At 36.1% G+C, this 20151-nt stretch overlaps 1 protein-coding gene across 1 annotated transcript in view; it reads right to left on the reverse strand.

Moving 5' to 3' along the window:
* The window catches only part of LOC104526368 (titin-like), a gene marked incomplete at its 3' end in the record, with an annotated part of 57989 nt that extends 43969 nt beyond the window's left edge, over positions 1 to 14020 (reverse strand). The window contains 10 exon segments of the mRNA XM_029085398.1: positions 402 to 539; positions 1560 to 1679; positions 2145 to 2292; positions 2538 to 2831; positions 4558 to 4802; positions 4893 to 4981; positions 6018 to 6305; positions 7024 to 7227; positions 11542 to 11645; positions 13809 to 14020. Of these exon segments, the coding sequence (XP_028941231.1) occupies positions 402 to 539; positions 1560 to 1679; positions 2145 to 2292; positions 2538 to 2831; positions 4558 to 4802; positions 4893 to 4981; positions 6018 to 6305; positions 7024 to 7227; positions 11542 to 11632 (1617 nt within the window).
* Positions 14021 to 20151: the final 6131 nt, after the last annotated feature.

Genomic DNA, 20151 nt, shown 5'->3' on the forward strand with positions numbered 1-20151 from the left:
AGCAGATGCATTCAGTTCTCACACAAATATGAACTTAATTAAATCAAACTCCACACATCAATATCATATCATGAGGGAAAAACTTTACAATTTATCTTCAGAAATCTACCTTCAGACAAAAAAAAACAAAGATCATTAAACATTAGGTACCCTGGCAATAAAAGGATCTGTAGGAAGGGCAGCTGTGCTCTTCCTCTCTACACAGAACTGCAATGAAGTCAGCAGAACTGGACCTGCAATGCTGGGTCTCTAACTGGAATACTTTGCTTTATAAAGTTTTCATTTTGTAATATTCTCTTCATAGAGAAGCAGAGCAAAGACATGTAGCACATTTGATGAAGAATGAGGTTTTATAAACTTAGAGTATAACAATGAGCTAAACATCTGTAACGTTTATTTACCTTTTCATGAGCACTGTGCACTTGCTCATGTCTGATAGATATTTCTTCTCTAGCTCTTGATATTCTTTCTTGCTCTTTGGCTTTGTCTGTGGCAATTATTACTGCGGGTACTGGAGCTTTCTCTGGTTCTTTTCTTACCTGGAAGTTTACAAATAAAGAAGTTTATATATGGTTTAAAAATATAAAGTATGTGATTTTTCATACATTTGGAAAAGAGGAGACAAATGAGAGGGGTACAAATGTCAAACTCTGGATTGCAAAATCCTCTAGTCTGGAAACAACAATAACATAAACAGACTTTTATAAAACGTATACACATTCAGCATAAATATAATAAAACATTCCACAAATGCTTACTTTGCTACTGAAAGCTGTAATAAATTGGATCAGAGAAAAACTGTCCTGCATCATGATCGGATTGAGAAAGTGCAGGATATTTAGAAAAGTTTCAGGTACCTTGCACTTTGCCAGGAAGTTCAATTGTAATCTGCACATAAACACGTAATTTTTTGCCCAGGTGGATTTCTGTTTCTCAATACTTTAAAGATAGGTTACACTTTCTTACTCACACATTTCAGCTAAAATGCAAATGTAACATTTCTCTATAAAAGCTGGTCTTCCATTAAATCTCATTTATCTGATAAAACACATGCTGAAATAATCTGAATTCAAATCACTCATCAGCATTCTCAAAATTTATTTCAATGTAGAATGAATTTTTCCTCCTTTTTCTCGCCCACTGTGCTGCCAACAAACAAAGCAGGCTACAAATGGCAAGCTTAGAAACAAAACCAGAAAAAAAAAGGAAGATTTAAGAGGTATTTCCTACATGTCAGTTATTTAAATGATTAAGAATCCTATCTAGTAAATCACCATACAATATAGAAAAAATAGGGTTTTTTCTAAGATAATATTTTGCAAGTTTATCTATCACATTCTTAGGTACTAATAATGGAAATGAAATGAAAAAGGAAATACAGACATCATCAAGGAGAGATGGGAGAAAGATAGCAATGGACTAGAAGAATGAACATATATAAAAGGGAAAAAAAATATTATGGTATGTCATTTGTCTTGTTCATAGGCCTGTGTTTTTGATGAGATATTAAATTGTTGAACAGGGTTGGTATGATAATCATAGGTAACATCTGTATTCACCTTTTCATGAGAGATGTGCCTTTGTTCTTGAGAAGTAACAATTCCTTCTCTAGTTCTCGATATTACTGTATGTTTTGTGGCTTTGTCACTGGTAACTACTACCGTTGCCTCCTTTCTCATCTGAATTTTATAGCAACAAAAAAAAAAACAACCAAAGCCTTAAAAATAATTTTAACAAATTGATCATCAAAAGAGGAGGAGAAGGAAAAATAAGAGAGGAATGCAAATGAAGGCAAAATATTAAGGGAGAATTTTTTTATTCCTAGTGGGTAAATTATAAATGAGATAATAGAGGAAAAGCTTTATGAGTGTAAGAATAATGTTAGACAATAAATGACAAGGGAGAATACAGGATCACGTTCATAGAAGGCATTCTTAAACTTAAGAACAGTTTAAGAATGGGAAGCAATGGAATAAGTGATGCACAAGCATTCCTTCAAAGTGCAGATGCTCTATACGAGTATGCATGCTTTTGCGATTCACTAGGTAATATCTTGTTAATTCCTCACAGTGAATCATGCCTTGTTTGCATGTTGGATGAAGGGATAAAAGGGAAACCATAGAATGTCTGTGCTCTATTTCTACCTGCTCCTGAACAGGCTGAACGTGGACTGCAGTCATTGCTGTCCTTTTAGCAGTTTGCTCTACAACAGCTGGAGCTGGTTCTCTCACCATTGCTTGATCCACAGCAGCAACAACCGTAGCAACAGCTGCTGTTTTTTCACTGTCTTTTCTCACCTATATTAGTCACATCAAAAGACATTTTTTCATGTTTTGCATACATTCAGAAGAAGCACAAAGCAGGTACAGAGACAGAATATTGCAAAGAAGCATTTAAATATTTGCAGCAGAAATCTCTCTCAACAGCAGATACACTCACGTCTTTATACACAGCCTCTCAGATTCCATTTAGCAGATCTATTCAGCATTGGTGAGTCCACACATAAAGCAAAATCAATGTTTTTTCCTAAAGTAGACTTTACCTCTCTAGCACCAGCTGCAACTTCACCAGCAGTAGCACCACTAATGGTAACTTGTTCTTGGACCTCGTATCTCCCCTCCCATCTTTCTTCAGTTCTTATTTGGGTAGCACTTGTAGATACTCTTTCTTCTTTCATCTGGGCTTCTGTGGTTGCAGTATATCCTTCCTGCTTCCAAGGAGGAAGGACTTCAGGCCCAGCTGTTGTCACTACATGTGTTTTACGGATTGGAGATGGAGATTTCACTGGTCTAATAGGTGAGGTGGAGAGTCTTCCAGCAGGAGAAACTGACCTAATGGAAAAATAAAGTATGAATATAATGAATGTAGTGTTATATAACAACAACTATATAAACAACTTCATCCTGAACTTGAATTCATGCCCCATTTCAGGTATCTTCAGTACTTTGTAGTTTGATTTTTAAAAAAGTTTTTAAGGTGTTCTACTTGTAAATTACACTTTCCTGGTTTTAACATGCCTAATTAATGTGTGTTTTTGTCATACGCATAACAGTAACATATCTTTGTAGTAGCTTAGTTAGATTTCCAAAGAGAAATAAGGGCAAATGTCAAAGAGCATTTCACTTAAGCACATATATTTAAAATCAGTAGTTTCCATTTGGTCTATCTTAATTCTCCTAATAGGAATAATATAAAAGGCTGACAGGCTGTATTACATATTCTATTTTTGGCCCAGTCTCTGTAGAGAGACAAAATCATTAGCGTAACTGCTCTTTGTAAAAATATAATGTGGCAGCCACCTAGCAACAGCATAACTGTATCTACTCCTGCACCACATTTAATTTCCATGTGTCTTTCATATATGTGTTCAGACTCCAGGCAAGATTCTGGTCATGGCCTATATTTTTTCCCATACTTACATTTACAATTCTCAGCCACAATAATTGGCAGCCACTTGAAAGTGCTAGTTTATAAATTTTGATATTCCAAAAATTCAATCCCAGTCCTAGCATATAGTTTTAAAGCATTTTTCAAAATGCTTTAGAAGGCTTTCTAACTTAGATTTTCTTTGAGAGGAATTTTTTTATGCTGTTTCCCAGATAATGTTAACAAATTGCAGTAGGGGGCAGCAGCATTATATTAATGTTTAAATTTTTATTTCTAATGTGTTGTATGTCTAAAAGTGGTTTGACTAGCAGGGGAGTACTAACTTCTAGTTCCATATACACTCTAGATGGCACTATTGAATTATTCTTTCACCTATGCATGTTATTAGGTATTGCTAGTTATTGCTACCAATCCATTTCTTCCTGTCCTTGCAAGTTATTCTCAACAGGGTAAAATTCACCAGCATACCTAGCTCTGGCAATTTAAATGGGGCTCTTCTAAGCACTCAACTTGGAGAAATTCTTGCCATGATGCTGGTGCTTCAGGATGCTGCAACTGCAGGACTTCCAAAGCAAATTTCTCTTTACATGTCTCTCAGCACAGACCTCCTGGGGTCTTCTAGACCACAAGCTCTGCTCTTCAAATCACTTACTTTCCCTCTCAAGACCCTTTATGCAGCAGAGCCAAACATTTTTCCATAACCACATTTACCTTGCCAACTTTCAAAACATTATTTCTGCACTCATTACCAGCACACACCTAGATGTGCTCACTTTTTTTACATATCCTTCCATTCTGTTTGCCACTCACCAGAGTATCACTGCTCTTTACTCTGTTAATCTAAAATAATCAAGGGTCAACTGCTCTACTCTTTTCACCTCTTTTATCATGAACTTGGGGCTTTGAATGTGACTTCAGCTATATGTAGAGCAATCAAATGAGATTTATTCTCTAAAGGATTTTCTTCCATATGGGATAGAAAATTTACTTCAGAAGCATGCATTTCCATAGCAGTGACAAACATAGCACATTATGGCTCACAGAGTAAACTCAGTCAGTATTAAGTCAGTGCATCCTTCCATTTTGTACTGTGCTCTCATTCTACAGCATTACTGTTATTTGTGAAAGTGATTAAAAAAGCAATCTTGTTTGAAAGAATAATAAGTTTACCTTACTGGAGAGGGTGTTGGTGCTCTGACATGTCTTACAGGGGACGGTGATTGCCTAACAGGTGATGGTGATTGCTGTCGTGCCATTTGTGCTTTTGCAGCAATTATTGGTGGGGTTGGTGATTTTGATGTAGGTCTAGGAGGCATTCGTGGAGGTGCTTTGTGTGGGAGCTGTTGGGCTGTTGCACCTTCTATGACTGTTTCAACACTTGTAAGTGATCTGGCATCAAAGTGGGCTTCAATCTTCTACAATGAAATCAAGAAAACAAGTCTGAGGCACTGTAGAAGTAACAATCCACATTTTAGCCTTACCGGCTTTCTTTTTGAAAAATATACCTTTTCAATTCTGGCTTGTCTTGTTTGTGAAATCTGAGCAGTCGAAACAATTGTCTTTGTCTTTTTAGCAGGAACGGCTTCTTCCTCACCTTTTGGAAGAGAAAAAATGGTCAGGAGAATTGCATATGGCAACAAACAATAAGCAGTTGCAGAAATTAATGAATGATCAATTCAAATTATATACAAATGTATATAAACAGGGAAAGAATTAAGCAACCATCTGTTTTTCCTGCAGTATCTATAGACAGATAATTGTGAACACAGTTGAAATAATATTTCTGCATTATTATGTAATTAGAAAAAAACTCCAAACAAACCAAAACACATTTATTGTAGATTCTTCAGAATCAGTCCTGGATCTCAAATGACTACACAGGCTGGAAGCCTGACTGAGGTGAAATCCAAGCAAGACTGTTCTGGGTAGAATGTTTCACAGCTACAATTCTCCTCTATCCAAGAACTGTTTTCATTCTTACCAGGCTCATTTACAAGACCATGTACAGTTGTGCAGTCTAATATATCTATTCTATCAAAGCCAGCTGACAAACTTTGAGAAATCTACAGAACAAAGTGGGAACAAGTGAAAACATCCCCCACTTTTTTTCCTTTTACTGTATCCTCAGCTTAAAGAAGAGCCATTCTGAATAAAAGGTTCCTTTAAACTCTCAGACAAAAATCTTTGGCAAAGTTCAGCAAAGACACTGCTTTTTCACAGCAAGTTAATCATAGAATGGTTTGGATTGGAAGGGACCTTAAAGATCATCTAGTTCCAGTCCCCCTGCCATCAGCAGGGACATGTTCCACTAGATCAGGTTGCTCAAGGCCTCATCCAGCCTGGCCTTAAACACTTCCAGGGAGGAGGCATCCACAACTTCCTTGGGCAACCTGTTCCAGTGTCTGACCACCCTCACAGTGAAAAACTTCTTCCTAATATCTAATCTAAACCTCCCCTCTTTCAGTTTAAACCCATTTCCCCTTGTCTTGTCATTAGAACAAGTTAATAACTTTTGAGAAAGAAGTTATAAGTGAACATGTTGATATAACTTTGAAGAAGTGGTGCATATTGTACCATTACAACAATGAATGCTCTCTTATTTTCATGGCTTGCAACTTCAACTCTATTACCTTGAATTAGCAATTCAGCTGTTGAAGTAGCACGTCCCACATTATTTGTGGCATTTACTGAATAAGTACCGGAGTCTTCAGGATATGCTTCTGCAATTATTAAGCTGTAAAGGTCTCCTTCTTGTAAAATTTGAAAATCGGGGGAGCTTTGGATTTCTACTCCATCCCGATAGAACTTCACCACAGGTGTAGGGATTCCAGTCACTTTCACGTCAAGTCGAACTTGACTTCCCTGCCTTGCAGTCATGCTCTGTAGTCGTTGTGAGAAGTTTGGTGGTGCTGTTCCAGCTGCAGTTTTATTGAAGAAATAAACAGAAAAACAATAACGTCTGTTAAAAAGAACTGTAAGGCTTAAATATTTTAATTACTAGAAGTGTACAATGTCTACTTCTTCTTCACATACTACTGACAGATTATACTATCTTCTCAAACATTCAAAACATTGAGTTGACTTGCCAAAATGCAAACACCTTTAACTTTTCCATGTGTTTAAAATTTCTGATATTTCTGATTATGCCCACAATTGCAAATGTTTCTAGAATTAGATATACATTGATTATAACCATAAGTAGTAAACACATTCTCTTGGGTATGGCCCTTTATGTGCGTTATTCTGTTAAATATAATTTATATCATTAAACATCATTAAGGGCTCCATCCTACATAGTTTTATCTTTTCTTTTATGTGTAGATTGAATGTAGCCCATGTGACAGATCACATGGGCAGAAGTATACAGGGCTAAGCCAGAAGTTTGTAATTGTGATTAAGAGTTTATAAGATCAAGATTAAACTTTATACTGTTAACATGTAAAGGATGCTTTTAGAAATTACTGGTGAGAATATATGCCAAATTTCAGGCTACTTTAGGAAGAAGAATTTGGTTTGATATTTCTTTGCTAATCATGTACTTAAAATCCAAACTTTTTTCATTATCTGTGACACTCCTATTGCTCTCTTTCTCACATTGCTGGCAGAGAGAGGTGCCTTTCTTTAGCTGCTTGGTACCTGTGACAAGTAGCTCAGCAGTACTAGTTGCTTGCCCAGATCCATTGGTGGCTTGTACGGTGTATCTTCCACTGTTTGCTTCTGTCACGGTGGGGATCACCAGTTTAGCGCGGCCATCACTAAACGAGATCTGCACACCGGGCAGAGTTGCAGCAGAGAGAACCTGGCCATCCCGATACCAGCTCACCTCGGGAACTGGGAAACCTAAAGAAAAAGGAAGACAAAAGGAGATTAAGATGCTATGAAATGTCAGATATCCAAAATTACCATAATACTAACTCATGTATACACAGTTATGGTAGAGTGTAATGGCACAGGTACAGATCTATGATCATACGTTCAGTGACACAGTAGTAAGATAATTTCTCTAAAAAAATGACAGAGCAATAGAACAACTGCACAGGCTACTGTATTTGGAAAATCACTTGAATAAGGAGTGGACTGTAGCATTTGGCAGTCCTGCTGAGGAATCAAAATTATGAGGGGGATGAATGGATGCACTTGAGGTGTTTTTTTGTTTTGTTTTTTAATTTGTTTGCTAGTATCTAAGTAATATTGCTAACAAAATTATCTATTCCAATAGTTTGGAGACCAGGTAAAAATCAGAACTTCCAACCAAATAGTTGTCCTAACGCTAAATGATTTTATAAAATGAAGTGGCAGAAAAAGTGACTGTTGTAGACATTCACATCAAGTGCTATTAATGTTTTGGGCTTTTGTTTTTTTATCCTGGAGTCAATTCTGCTTGAGTTTGGTGGAAAACAGTTATCTGGAATCAGTTGATCTGTTGTTGCTCAAATATATTCTTTTGTTGCCAGGGTCATGAGCTAAGACTTTTCTGGCCAGAAGAGTTTCATCCATATCTACAGTTGCTTTTTAGCTTTAAATGGTGTTTTTTTCATTCCTAGTGGAAATTCTCTTCCCAGTGTTCTACTCAGCCAAATTTATTGAGCAACTGAAATCCATTTGATGAACAGGTAAAATTTTTATATGAGCCACATATAGATAACAGCTAATTTAATGGGACAGTTCCAGCTCAAAGTCTTTTTTGTAGTTCTAGAACACCATTTCTCCACAAATTTACTCCATGTACTTCTCCACACAAGCCAAATCACCAATCACATTGCACAGGAGCTCAGGAATGGGATCTGAAGCTGCACTTACTAAAGCCACTCTGATTTTCCCAGTTCCACCCTCTGTGCTTTGAAAAACCCCAGGACCACAGGATTCTGCTTCCTTTCTAGAGTATTCTTCCTTTCTAGAGTATAAACTAATTTAATTATTTGGGGTTTTAATGTGCCAGGAATATGACTGTGTGAGACTAAAGTGAAAGAGAGGCTGAGATATGTAGATTGAAGCTATTACTGGCTGTCTACAGTCACATCAGACTTAGGAAAGTTTGAAATTTTACTTACAGTTGAAAAACTGCTTTTTAGATATATGTAAATAGAAACACACACACAGAGAAAGAGAATGTGGCCAGTTTTAGAGAGGATTAGAAATCAAAAGGGTAAAAGTACAATCAACCATTGTTAATGTCACAGATGAAAGTTATCAAATAGCCCTAGTGGGGTTGGTACAATTCAATTTTGTACAACTGCTATAGGACAACTTCGGCATTATCACCATGAATAGAGTATCCAGCAGATCTCACTGATTTAATCCAGAGCTATGTGTCTTCAACATTTGTGCAAATTAGTTTCAAAATGTTTTAAGCTAGGCAACCAAAAATCATATTGTCAATAGTTAATTTCTTGAAACACTGACAAAATGTTTTATTTTCTTGGTACAGCATCATATGATGATTAGCAAACATGGTAGGTTGAACAAGGCCTACATTTTTAAAAATAATCTGTTTTGCAGTCTCAAACTGGTATGTTCAAGTGGTCCAAAGTTAGGAGCCATTTTAAAAATCTGAGCCCAAATTCATATTAAAAGAAATTCAACTTCACAATTTTACTAGCACTCTGCTAGTCCTTTGCCATGAAACTGGGGATTAAAAGGTAAGATCTACTTCAGATAATAGGTATTTTTGCCTGGACTATATGGAGTAGGGATTTACTTTTATATGTGCCAAATTATGCTATGATTTGAATATTAATTATTAGGACATTCTTTTTCATTTTATAACTGTCTTTGGGGTTTTTTTTTGAGCTTTATTGCCAAAAGAAGAAAATGAACTTGAAGTACCTCAACTTCACTGCTTAAGTAATTGAATTCAGTTAGATTGCTCTCACAATTACGTTAAGTGACAGGAACTGCCAACCTGTGTACAATCTATGTACTGCTTTCAACAAAATGCAGAGTTTAAAGGCTGGCTTGCACTGGGCAATACCTGAAAATATTGGTTCAAAGAAGGTTAAGTGGAATACAGGTTAGTTTTTTTATGAACAAATTCAATACTTAATCAGTACTGTGGAGAAATGAGATTTGGCACAGATCTAATGTCAACAGCACTGCAGACCTTCTCAACAGTGACGTGCTGCCTCATGTCCCCTCAGTTACTGCTAACCCATTAGGGCTCCCCTTGTGATGATGTCCTAGCTGCTCTGGCATTTACTGCTTTTAATCACAGAATTTATGTCTTCACTTTCTGAGTGCAGGGGGAGGTACTGGATGTTTTATCTGATATCAGGCCTTTGTAATGTGGCACTTCATTCACAGTCTGATACAACAGTACAATTTATTTGTTCTGTTTTACAAACTGAAAAATTGTATCTCAGGTGGCTGCTAAGCTCTTCATAGTATTCTTAGGTTAACTGGGCTCTTCACATTCGAATTGTAGCTCTGTATTAATACTTGACTTGTATATAAAAGCAGTGTTATTGGAGATAAACTGAAAGTCTGAACTTCAAATTCACAATAATTCATGACAGATACGAAGGGTAGACAATGCAGCAGAATAAAGCTACATAAAAAATGTGTCATCCATTACTTATGCAATTAGTTTAAGAAATAAAACTTCAATATTTTTTATGCATTAGAAAAACAAAGTGCCAAGCCACTGTCAGATCTGCCAGTCTTCGTGGATGCTTTTGGGGCAGGGAAGATATTGAGAATCCCACAATGTGAATAACAGCTAAGAGGAGATTGGCTCACATGCTATTAGGGACTAAAATACAAATATGGTATATGCTATTAGAAAAAGTGCCATATCTCCTATTAGTAAGAAATCAAGTTCTCCCAAGTACTCCATGATATCGCACAAATGAAAATAGCCAAAATCACATATTGAGCCATAATATTAGCATCCTAACCTGTTTTGATATATTTTGTAATAATATATATATATTTTGTAATAATATATATTTTGTAATAATAAATATTGTAATCATCAGTGGAAAAAAACTTTTCATAGAAAATTCACAGTGCAGAGACAACAAAAAAAGGTCAGGACAATTAACTGAAGAGTAGAAAGCCAACTAAGAGAATAAGGCATGGAAAAAAATCATAGGTGTAGACTACAGGACAGGTTCAAACATCTTGTATGAACCTTGTGTGAGACAGTGTTACCCAAAGGGACCAAAGGATGAACCACAGTGGATTAGAGATATCAGAGATCTTTACAGTTGGACGGATCATGTGTTTGCACCTGTCACAGAGCATCTGAGTAGTGTTTTATGGTATGTGGATCATCACATTGCTAATGCCTGTAAGACAATATAACAATCCCTGAGCAGGAACACGTGTCATTTCTCCTTAGTCACTGCTGAGGTCAGAGGCCCTCTTAGAACAGGGTGTTGGTTATCTGGTAAAGTTATCTTGGGAGTTTGCATGGGGGTTTGCACAAGATCGGGTGTTTTGATAGTGTGTAGACTGGCAAAATGAAGTATCCTTTAAAATTACATGGAATCTTTAAATTACATCAACAAATTATGTTAATCCAGCCTTGTGCTACCATCATGATCAATACACTCATCTACTATCCAGCAAACTACAGTTTTCTACCCTCTTCAGTGGCCACATGGACCTAGATTTTGCGCTTTTAACCCCCCTGCTAGAACTCTAGAATCAAGTAAACTCAAGGACACAGAAGGTAGAAAAACATTTTAGCCAGAGTAAGGCTCAGCACTAGGTCAATGAATATGCCTTGCCTTTTGCACCTTGACGTCTCCTTCTGTCTGATCATCATCCAAACAAGATTACTCTCTCTGCACCCATATGAAGTTCCCTTATCAGCACAGTATGTATTTTTATGTATATACTTTTACTGCTATTTCCTCACAGTTTTGGCAATTCAGCCTGAGAATTAGACACCAGTCTCATTGGCAGGATGACTAGCTATTCCCTGGGAAGCCTTGTAACTTTATGCAGTACGTTTCTGGATATGTGACAGTACCTCACAGAGCTCAACAGTACTCTATGATGTGTATACATATATTCCCATTTCAGCACTGATCTTTACCCATTCAGATCAGATTATGATCTATGAAAAGTGTTATCATTTGTTTTAGCATAAACATTGTAAAAAATGATAACACAAATAATCAATCTTGCAAGAAAGAATCAAAACCTTACCACTGATATGAGCCTCAAAGGTTGCGGCACTACCCTCCAGTGCCACAACACTTTGCAGTGGCTGCGTAAATGTTGGTGCTTTTGTCGTCATCTTTACAGGCACTCTGAAAACAACAAAAACATAATTAAATATCAGTGGTGAAATTGTTATACGCACATCCTTTTTGCTAGATTTTAGGAATATTTGTCATTATTTTTGTAACCATTTACTCTTCTCAGTTTTAAATTACATTGACCTGGTGAAATGTGAAGACTGTAGGTTTTCAAAAAGTTGCATAGCAAATTACTCTAGGGCACACTTGGCTAAGTTGTATGTGAAACTGTTATATTTAGTGAAGCTGTGATTTGGCATTACAAGTATGCAGCAGGAGAAAAAGTTCTGCGTGACTCATTGCATGACCTTGTGCAGGTCATCTAGCCTTTGTTTGTCCATTAATCTCCTTTACCTAAAGAGAAAATAATCTCCATTTAATTTTTTTTAATGTTTTGTTGGTGCAAAGCATTTGCATTCTCCAATGGGAAGACAACTAGATCGAAGTAGCAACTGAAAAAAATGTGAAGGTCTACAACCTATTTGGCATTTAATAAGAGAAAAAAATGCCAGGAGGATCTCTTTTAAAAGTAGTCTGTAAGTAGTGAACAATTTCATTTTACACAGAAGCATATTGGCATTAAAGATGCAGATAAAATTCTACTCTTTCTTAGAGAGTATGTCAGTGGAATTTTGAATATGGGAAGACAGCCACCTTTGAAATGTGAGCTAAGATATAAGGTAGCCAACTGACACTGATGGTTTAAACAACTGCAGATCCATATGAAATCTGAAAAAAAAAATAGTGTGCTTTCTCTTTCTATGCCACAAGATCCTACTTTGAAATAGCACACTGACACTCTGTATCACGAGTACTTTATATTTGCATGAACATATTTACTGATTTTGAATTGTGTAGGTTTAAAAAATGTAGCTAGTACCTTAATGTATCATACATCTATTAATGTTACAATTTCTCATTAAAAAAATTCCCCTGAGAGCATATCATGTCTTACTAAACGAGGGTTAACCTCATAACCTTCTCAATCAATCTCTCTCTCAGATTTACTGTTGTTTAATTTGGCTTTTGCACCTCATTTTGTGACAGTCCCAAGCTTAACTGAAAAAATAAAGAGAAAGAGAAGTTTCTTTCACTATGAGCCAAATATATGCTACCTTTCAAAAGGGTGAAATTTCTTCATGACATGAATTCCTTCATTGAAATCAGTGCCTGATATCTACATAGAAAAGTTGCGCAAGAGTAGACCTAGATATTGTAGTGGGATGTTGAGCTGCTTTTTATTGCCTTTACTGGTTATGTGGATGCTTGTTCCAGCTTGACAGAGGAATGGTCTTTCATCAGAGCTTTTCAGTTTTGAGAGTGGGGGGAAATGAGTTCAAATTAGACAGAAATGACCAACATTTCATCCTAACACAACATTAGTTTCTGAAAGGAAAATAAAGACAAATCTCTTACATATAATTCACTAAGATCTACTTCAGTTATAACTACGTTTTGAAGCTCAGCTAAAATATATGGAAATAATCTTACAATATAATTCAATATTTTATGTGTATATATATATATATATATATATGTAATTTCCTGACTCCAGAATAGATTCTAAATCATTTAATTAAGCAGAATTGTCACTGAGTTCACACAAAGTTTATATATTTCATTGTCTAGGCAAATTTCAGTGATGAAGATCTGATCTTATATGGCTTTTTGTATAATTAGAATTGAAAGTATGCATCTGAAATGTCATGTTCCAGAAATAACCTTCCCAGCTATGAATGACAGCAGACAAGTGTTCCAGAGCTGCCATGTAATTGATACCTTAGCAGTTGATTCCCTTAAAAAGTCATCAGCGCTTAGCTGATACCATATGCATTTTATCAGAGCTATTCTTGGAGCTTCTCAGTTTATCTCTCAGTAGCATAACCTTGAACACTCCCAAAAGAAAGGAGTTTTTAAGTTAAGCAGATGGTTCCATCTGTTTTTCAAATCTTAATTTCTATGGTCTTTAACAATAAATATAAAAACTTTTTGCTGAATGTTATCAAAATTTAGTCCCAGAAATTTAAGACATAATCTTGCCAGAGAATTTAAGTGCTCCATGTCTATACTCTGAAACCTATACCCCACATGAGCAAATTTATAAATAATAGATCATATCAGGATTATTAATGACTGATAAAATACTCATTACACTAGCAGAAACATGCTACTAACCTGATCTCTCAAAGTGCCTGTAAGAGTGGGCTAAGCCCAACGAAATCTTCTTGAACGACGTCCTTATCCAGAGTAAGATTTTTTTAGACAATCCCAGCATGAGAATTGTAGAGCCTCTAATCATAAAAACAAAACTACACAGTCTTGACAGTGTAGTTTTGTTTTTTTGCAATCCCTACACCCGAGGCGAGGCGGGGAATGCACGACTGCTCAGAAGTGTTAACATAGTTGTTTTGCTTTATATACCCCAGCTCTGCTGACAGGTCTGCCTCATCATGTCAGTGCCAGTTCTGATTGGTTTCCTAAAAGAAAGTATCTTGTGAGAGGGGATCCACTCTGTGTAACCATACACCACCTTTTGGTTTGACTGACAATGCCAATTTTGGAAGCACAAAAGGGATTCACTGAGGAAAAAATCATCTGTTCCAAAGATTTTTATTTATAATTCACTTTCATCTATAATGTGCAGTTTATAAGCCATTGCAAATTTCCTAATCATAAGAACAAGATGATGAAAGTAATAAAGAAGCATTTCAGCAGAGGATACAGACAAGTCAGGAGTAGTCATATCAGTGAGATTCAGCCTTACTTTCTTTCACTATAAAACATCCAAGAAGCTACCAAATGCATCTGTCAATCACCAGACTAAATAAGTAAGCTGAGCTCAGACATGTGGCTGCACACTAGAATACACTGTTTAAATTGTTTTTTCCATAACTTTCAATTCTAAAATTGTATTTGGAAATATAAAGATTTGGTGCTCTTTTTTTTTTTTTTTTTTTTTTTTTTTTCTCCCCTTCACAATTTTTCTGTTGGATGTTCCAAGCAGTTAAGGTTAACAAACAATAGCATACAAAGTGTGGAAATATAAACTCTGTTAAAGTAAACTAACACAGACAACTACAGTAATTTCTAAAATAGAAGACTTTAAGTCTAACATCTTTTTTTCTAGACCTGTGGAGGCCTTCTACAATCATCCATGGAATAGCATATTGGTTGGTGAACTTCCACTAGCCCAGCTTCATCAGTCTATGCAGCTAGTTGTACCATTAGATTGGTTGTCTCAGCTGTCAGAATTAGAAGACTACTCTCATCTATAGCTGGAACAGGAGGTGTTTTACCACAACACCACATCTGCCTGCTGCCATTGTTGCCTTCTTATTCAGAAATCCTTTTCCTTCCCTATGGTATATAACACATATCTAGCAAACTCTTTAAGCACGTAACTGGCTCACAAGACTACTTACATGCTTAAAGTCAAGCACTTGCTTAGCTAATTTGGTAAATGGAAGACTTCAGTCTGCTGTTACCAAGATCCATATTGAAAAGGATCTCCCAGAGGATACCTAGAGAAGCAAACACAGCTGTACTTGTGTTTGAACACAACCTGAAGGAAACCTCCAGCAGGAACCACAGAAAATGGAGAGAGAGAATATGATTCCTGCAAGTGAGTACTACAATATAATTTGTGGATCTGAAGGAAACAAGAAAAGACATATTGCTATGATCTCATAAAATAACTTCAGAAATTGGATCTGACCTTTAGTTTACCCGTCCCATAAGTTAACTTTATGACTACTCTTAGCATGCAGCAGTAACAGCAGCAACAGAAACTGGAGGAATAATCTCTACACTGGTACTATCTGAACTCTCAGAGGTTGGGAGTCAGAGTACTATGGCTCATTTTTAACTTTTTGTTGCAAATAGATGTCAGAGAGCCTAATCTCCCTGAATAAGACTTAGTATAGTAACAAAGGCAAGTCTTCACATTAGTGGGGAGGACAGGTTAGCTCTACTAAAAGACAAAATATGTCCAAAGAAATCTATGTAAAGGGTATCTAATTTCTGATTCTAAATCAGATGCTAAATTAGCATATGGCTGGTTTTCTCTATATTTGAACACTCAAATATTCAGTGAAAAATCAAACTTAGAGAAAGAACACAGGTTAGTATCTATCTGCAAACTTAATAAACACAACCAGTTTAATGACTATGTCTAAGTCAAATAAACAAAGAAAAGGTTTATGAACATGTGATAACTTCTGAATGACAGAAATGTGCAAACTGTCACTTCTGAAGTTATCAGATGGTCAGAAATCCAAATTTTTCTATTTTAATCGAGTCAACAACAATTTGTGACAATAATAGAAAGTTACAAGGAAAAAAAATTGCTGCATTCAAATATATAAACCAAATACAATGTATTTTTAATATAAGTTCCCTATTTTTGTAAGTTTTATGTTTGCTTTTGATCACTACTAAATCTATTTCCATTCCAACAAAAGTTCATACCTTCTCAACTTTTTACTTCTGCTGGTGAATTCAGAAATTGAACAGCGAAATATTTCTCATGCTCTCAAGGACATATGAAATATTTATATCACATGCCTTCTGTTAACAGAATAACTATCAGCCCAGTGTGATTTCTACATGTTTAGTAGAAGGATGACTTCAGTCTTCTTATCATGTAGCAAAGATACTGCTGGTAAAAGCTACATTATTTCTTTGCTCCAGGATCAAACAAAAGTCAGATCCAGATAACAACAAAGACATTTTTTTCAGGCAGACATACAAATTGGGGATTGTTATGAAAAATTTCAGCATTTACTTCAGTCTGATATTGTTTTAAATATAAACTATATATTTCCAATATTACTATAGTATACATCTTACATTGTAGGTCAAAAATAAATTTAAGAAATAGCAGGTAAACTTTCACACAATGAAACACTGTGGGTACCAGCAATGATTACTTTAGTAGGCCCACATGAAGATGCCTTGAAAGTGTAAGATTCTAATGAGAACTTAAATTCCTTCTTTCTTGAACAATGAAAGCTTCAAACTGCCACTTAGGCAAGTTTTCAATGTGCTTTCCTGAAGCAGAGTTTCCTAATTCGTTTTTTATAAAAATCACATCCTTTTCTTCATTATTTGTCAGATAGCAATAGTGTACAGTTTTCTCTTTTTGAAAAAAAATTTGCTTTCCCTCCTCCCATCCACTTTCATTCTTTACACTTAGAAATAACTAAAAAAAAAATCTTACCTGTTAAACCATTAAATCCTGACCTGAAATCAAAATACATCTCCACCACCTTCACCAACTTCCCTTCCCCTGCAAATGCTATGAACACTACTTTGTTATGACACCTTTAGAACCTTAAATAAAGGCTACAAAACACATTCTATTCACAAGAATATCCACATTTGTGTACAGCAGTTGAATTCTGATAAGTTGCAGCATTTTCAGTTGCTAACGTCTCTTATCCGCGCTATTGTAATTGATTATGCAGGATATATCACAGAATCACCGGGGTTGGAAGGGACCTCAGGAGATCATCTAGTCCACCCCCCCTGCCAAAGCAGGTTCCCTACAATCCTTCTGCTAACGCAGGTTCCCTACACCAGGTTGCACAGAAAAGCATCCAGGAGGGTTTTGAACATCTCCAGAGATGGAGACTCCACAACCTCTCTGGGCAGCCTGTCCCAGTGTTCCGTCACCCTCACAGTAAAGAAGTTATTCCTTACGTTTGTACGGAACTTTCGGTGTTCCAGTTTTTGCCCACTGCCCTTTGTCCCGTCACCGGGTACTGCTGAAAAGAGCCCGGCCCCATCCATTTGGCCCCCACGACTCAGGTATTTATAGACATTGATAAGATCCCCTCTCAGTCTTCTCCAGGCTGAAGAGTCCCAGCTCTCTCAGCCTTTCCTCATACAGGAGATGCTCCAGGCCCCTCATCATATGAATCATTTTCAATACAAACTAAAACTTTGCTTCCGGAAAAGTTTTACTTGTTACTGGAGAAGGCACCATCAGTTGTTCCCAAAGCAGAAAAGACAACTAAGGCACTAACCAATTTTTGAAACTATATTTTAGCTATTTCATCTGTGAAGAATTACTGGGAACTGTGACTGAAGTTGAAAGGGTATAGAATACTTATCAGGGTTCATATTCACTGACTTCATGTTGATAATTGTCACTCATAATCTCCTTGGAAAAATCTAAGGAGAAGATTTACAGACATCACTTTTCCTTGTGTATTATTTCTTTATATATCATCCCTACACATTTACATGAGAACAAGGAAGGAATAAAAATGTTACTTAGCACCTCATCTTAGAAAACAGGACCCTACTAACAAAACCTGAGATACTGAGTAAAAATATATTTACTAACTGTTCCACTTCCTTCCACAAAACAATAATTAAAATCATAATAGTGGACAAATTTTAATTAGCATTGAGATACTCCTTAGAATATTACAGAAACATGCATCTTGTAAAATTTCACAGACCGTTTAACAAATTTATAGGCATCTATGACTTATAAAATGAAAAGGAACAAGCACACTTACCATGTTCCAGAACAGATCCATTCCCTGGGAACACTTGGCACAATAGCTGTGTTCCTCATTGGCAAAAGAATGTTACTGGATTTTTTTGTTTATATGTTTATAAATACCACTTCCTACTATTGTAAGAAAATCATAATGATGAACATATATAAAGATTCCTGTTTTGACTCACGTATTATTTAGAAAAACATTAAGTTTTTTTTTTTTCTTAGGTAAAATCATGTTTTATGAATCAAGGGGAAAAAAAAAGCCCACCTCAAATTTTAAAGTTCAAGTTGTTCTTACAGGCTGACAACCAAGATGAAAAGCAAGCAAAATCCAATCTTTAAATTTGCTGAGGAATCAAGATCAGCGGGTACTGAATTCACCATTCATTTTTACAGAAAGAATTTTTAAATAGGAAATCTTATATGCCATATTTATGGATTCCAGCTAATAGAAGAACATACATTTTAGGTTTGATTTTTTGGGGGGAGGAGATGTCTGATATGTACTTTGTCAGTCCTCTGAATGTGACTGCATTTAGAAACACAATATTTTCTGTGAAACCTTTAAATCTGAACAATATGTAGAAAGGAGGGGCTTAATCATCAGAAAGGTAATTGTATAGGATCCACAAGATGTTAGATATTTGTCTCCATTTCATTTTGGAAAAAACTGTTTATGAGAGATACAGGGTAAATAAGCAGAATAAGGACCTCAGTCCTCAGCTACTATATTTATGTGCACATATACACAGCCTTGTGACTCTACTACGGGCAGGATGCCATTGACTCTTCCATAACGTCAAGCAAGTGATTTATGTGATCAGGTGAAGACATGTACATGATATTTTTTTCAGCTCATTTCCTCTCTATGCCTGTACTCTAATTTGGAGATAAATTTGAGTTTCTGCCAGCCAACCTGCATCTTGTTGGAGACAAATATTTAATGTTTTGGTATTATGATTTAAGCAACTCTGAAAAATTTTATTTCAGTCCCAGTTTTGCAGAGATTACATCTACCTAGATGAAGCACAAACTTCCTGCATTGCTTAAATCTCTATTTGCGAGTGCATTGCTGCGATACACAAACCCAGTGTGGGCCTAACAAGTGTTTATGTAAAGAATGACAAAATGTTGTACAATAGGCAGTTGCACAATACACATATACCTGTGGCATTGGCCAAGCCATAAGCTGTACACTGAAGCAGAAGTCTGAGTAGCATGAATCATTTGCTAGGTAGGACTTTGAAAATCTGAATCAGAAGACCAAGATGAAGAGCAGTTATTCCCAAAACTAACTAGATGTTCTATTGGTTATTGTGCTGGTCAAACAGCCATCCAAAATGTGATGTTTCCTGAACTACTTTTTTCAATGCTGCAGATGGATGACACTATGCAAGTCCTCCTCTTTCTCTGCAAATAGCTTTGCAATGAAATGAAAAATACACCTAGAGACTGATTTCAAGAGATGGAGACAAAAATTTCATCATGTTAATGACTGCCCTACAATCCAAAAGATTGAATTTCACTTCAAGTTTTCTTTGTAACCTGAATGGATGCTGTGGGTCTTGCAGAATTCTATCATTGGGAAGTCCTTAGCTAAAGTAAGGATATACTTTGAAACTAGCACAGGTGTCACTTCATAGTGCACTCCTTTGGACTGTAATGACTTGCATCAACTAGAAATATACTGTTTTGTCACAGGAATCCAGTCCTGAAAGCAGAAGAAATATAGTAGGAAACTTCTCCATTATGCTGCCTTAAAAAGACTCTCTATTCCCTGAAGATATTCTTGGCAGTAAGCATGCATTAGACAAAGTTTGCTATTAGTAGTAACCACTCCTTTTGATGTCCAGCCTCCTCAAAGTGTCTCAAAGCTGTTAGAAATAAGGTAAGGAACACTGTATTTAATAAAACTGAGAATTCTGTACTTATAAACTCATTTTGGTTTAAGTCGTCGTTCATTTGTGTCTGAATTCTCTCTATAAGCCAGTGGGAAGAACTACT

This window comes from Antrostomus carolinensis, unplaced genomic scaffold, assembly GCF_000700745.2.
Source record: "Antrostomus carolinensis isolate BGI_N321 unplaced genomic scaffold, ASM70074v2 scaffold6886, whole genome shotgun sequence".
NCBI lineage: Eukaryota > Metazoa > Chordata > Aves > Caprimulgiformes > Caprimulgidae > Antrostomus > Antrostomus carolinensis.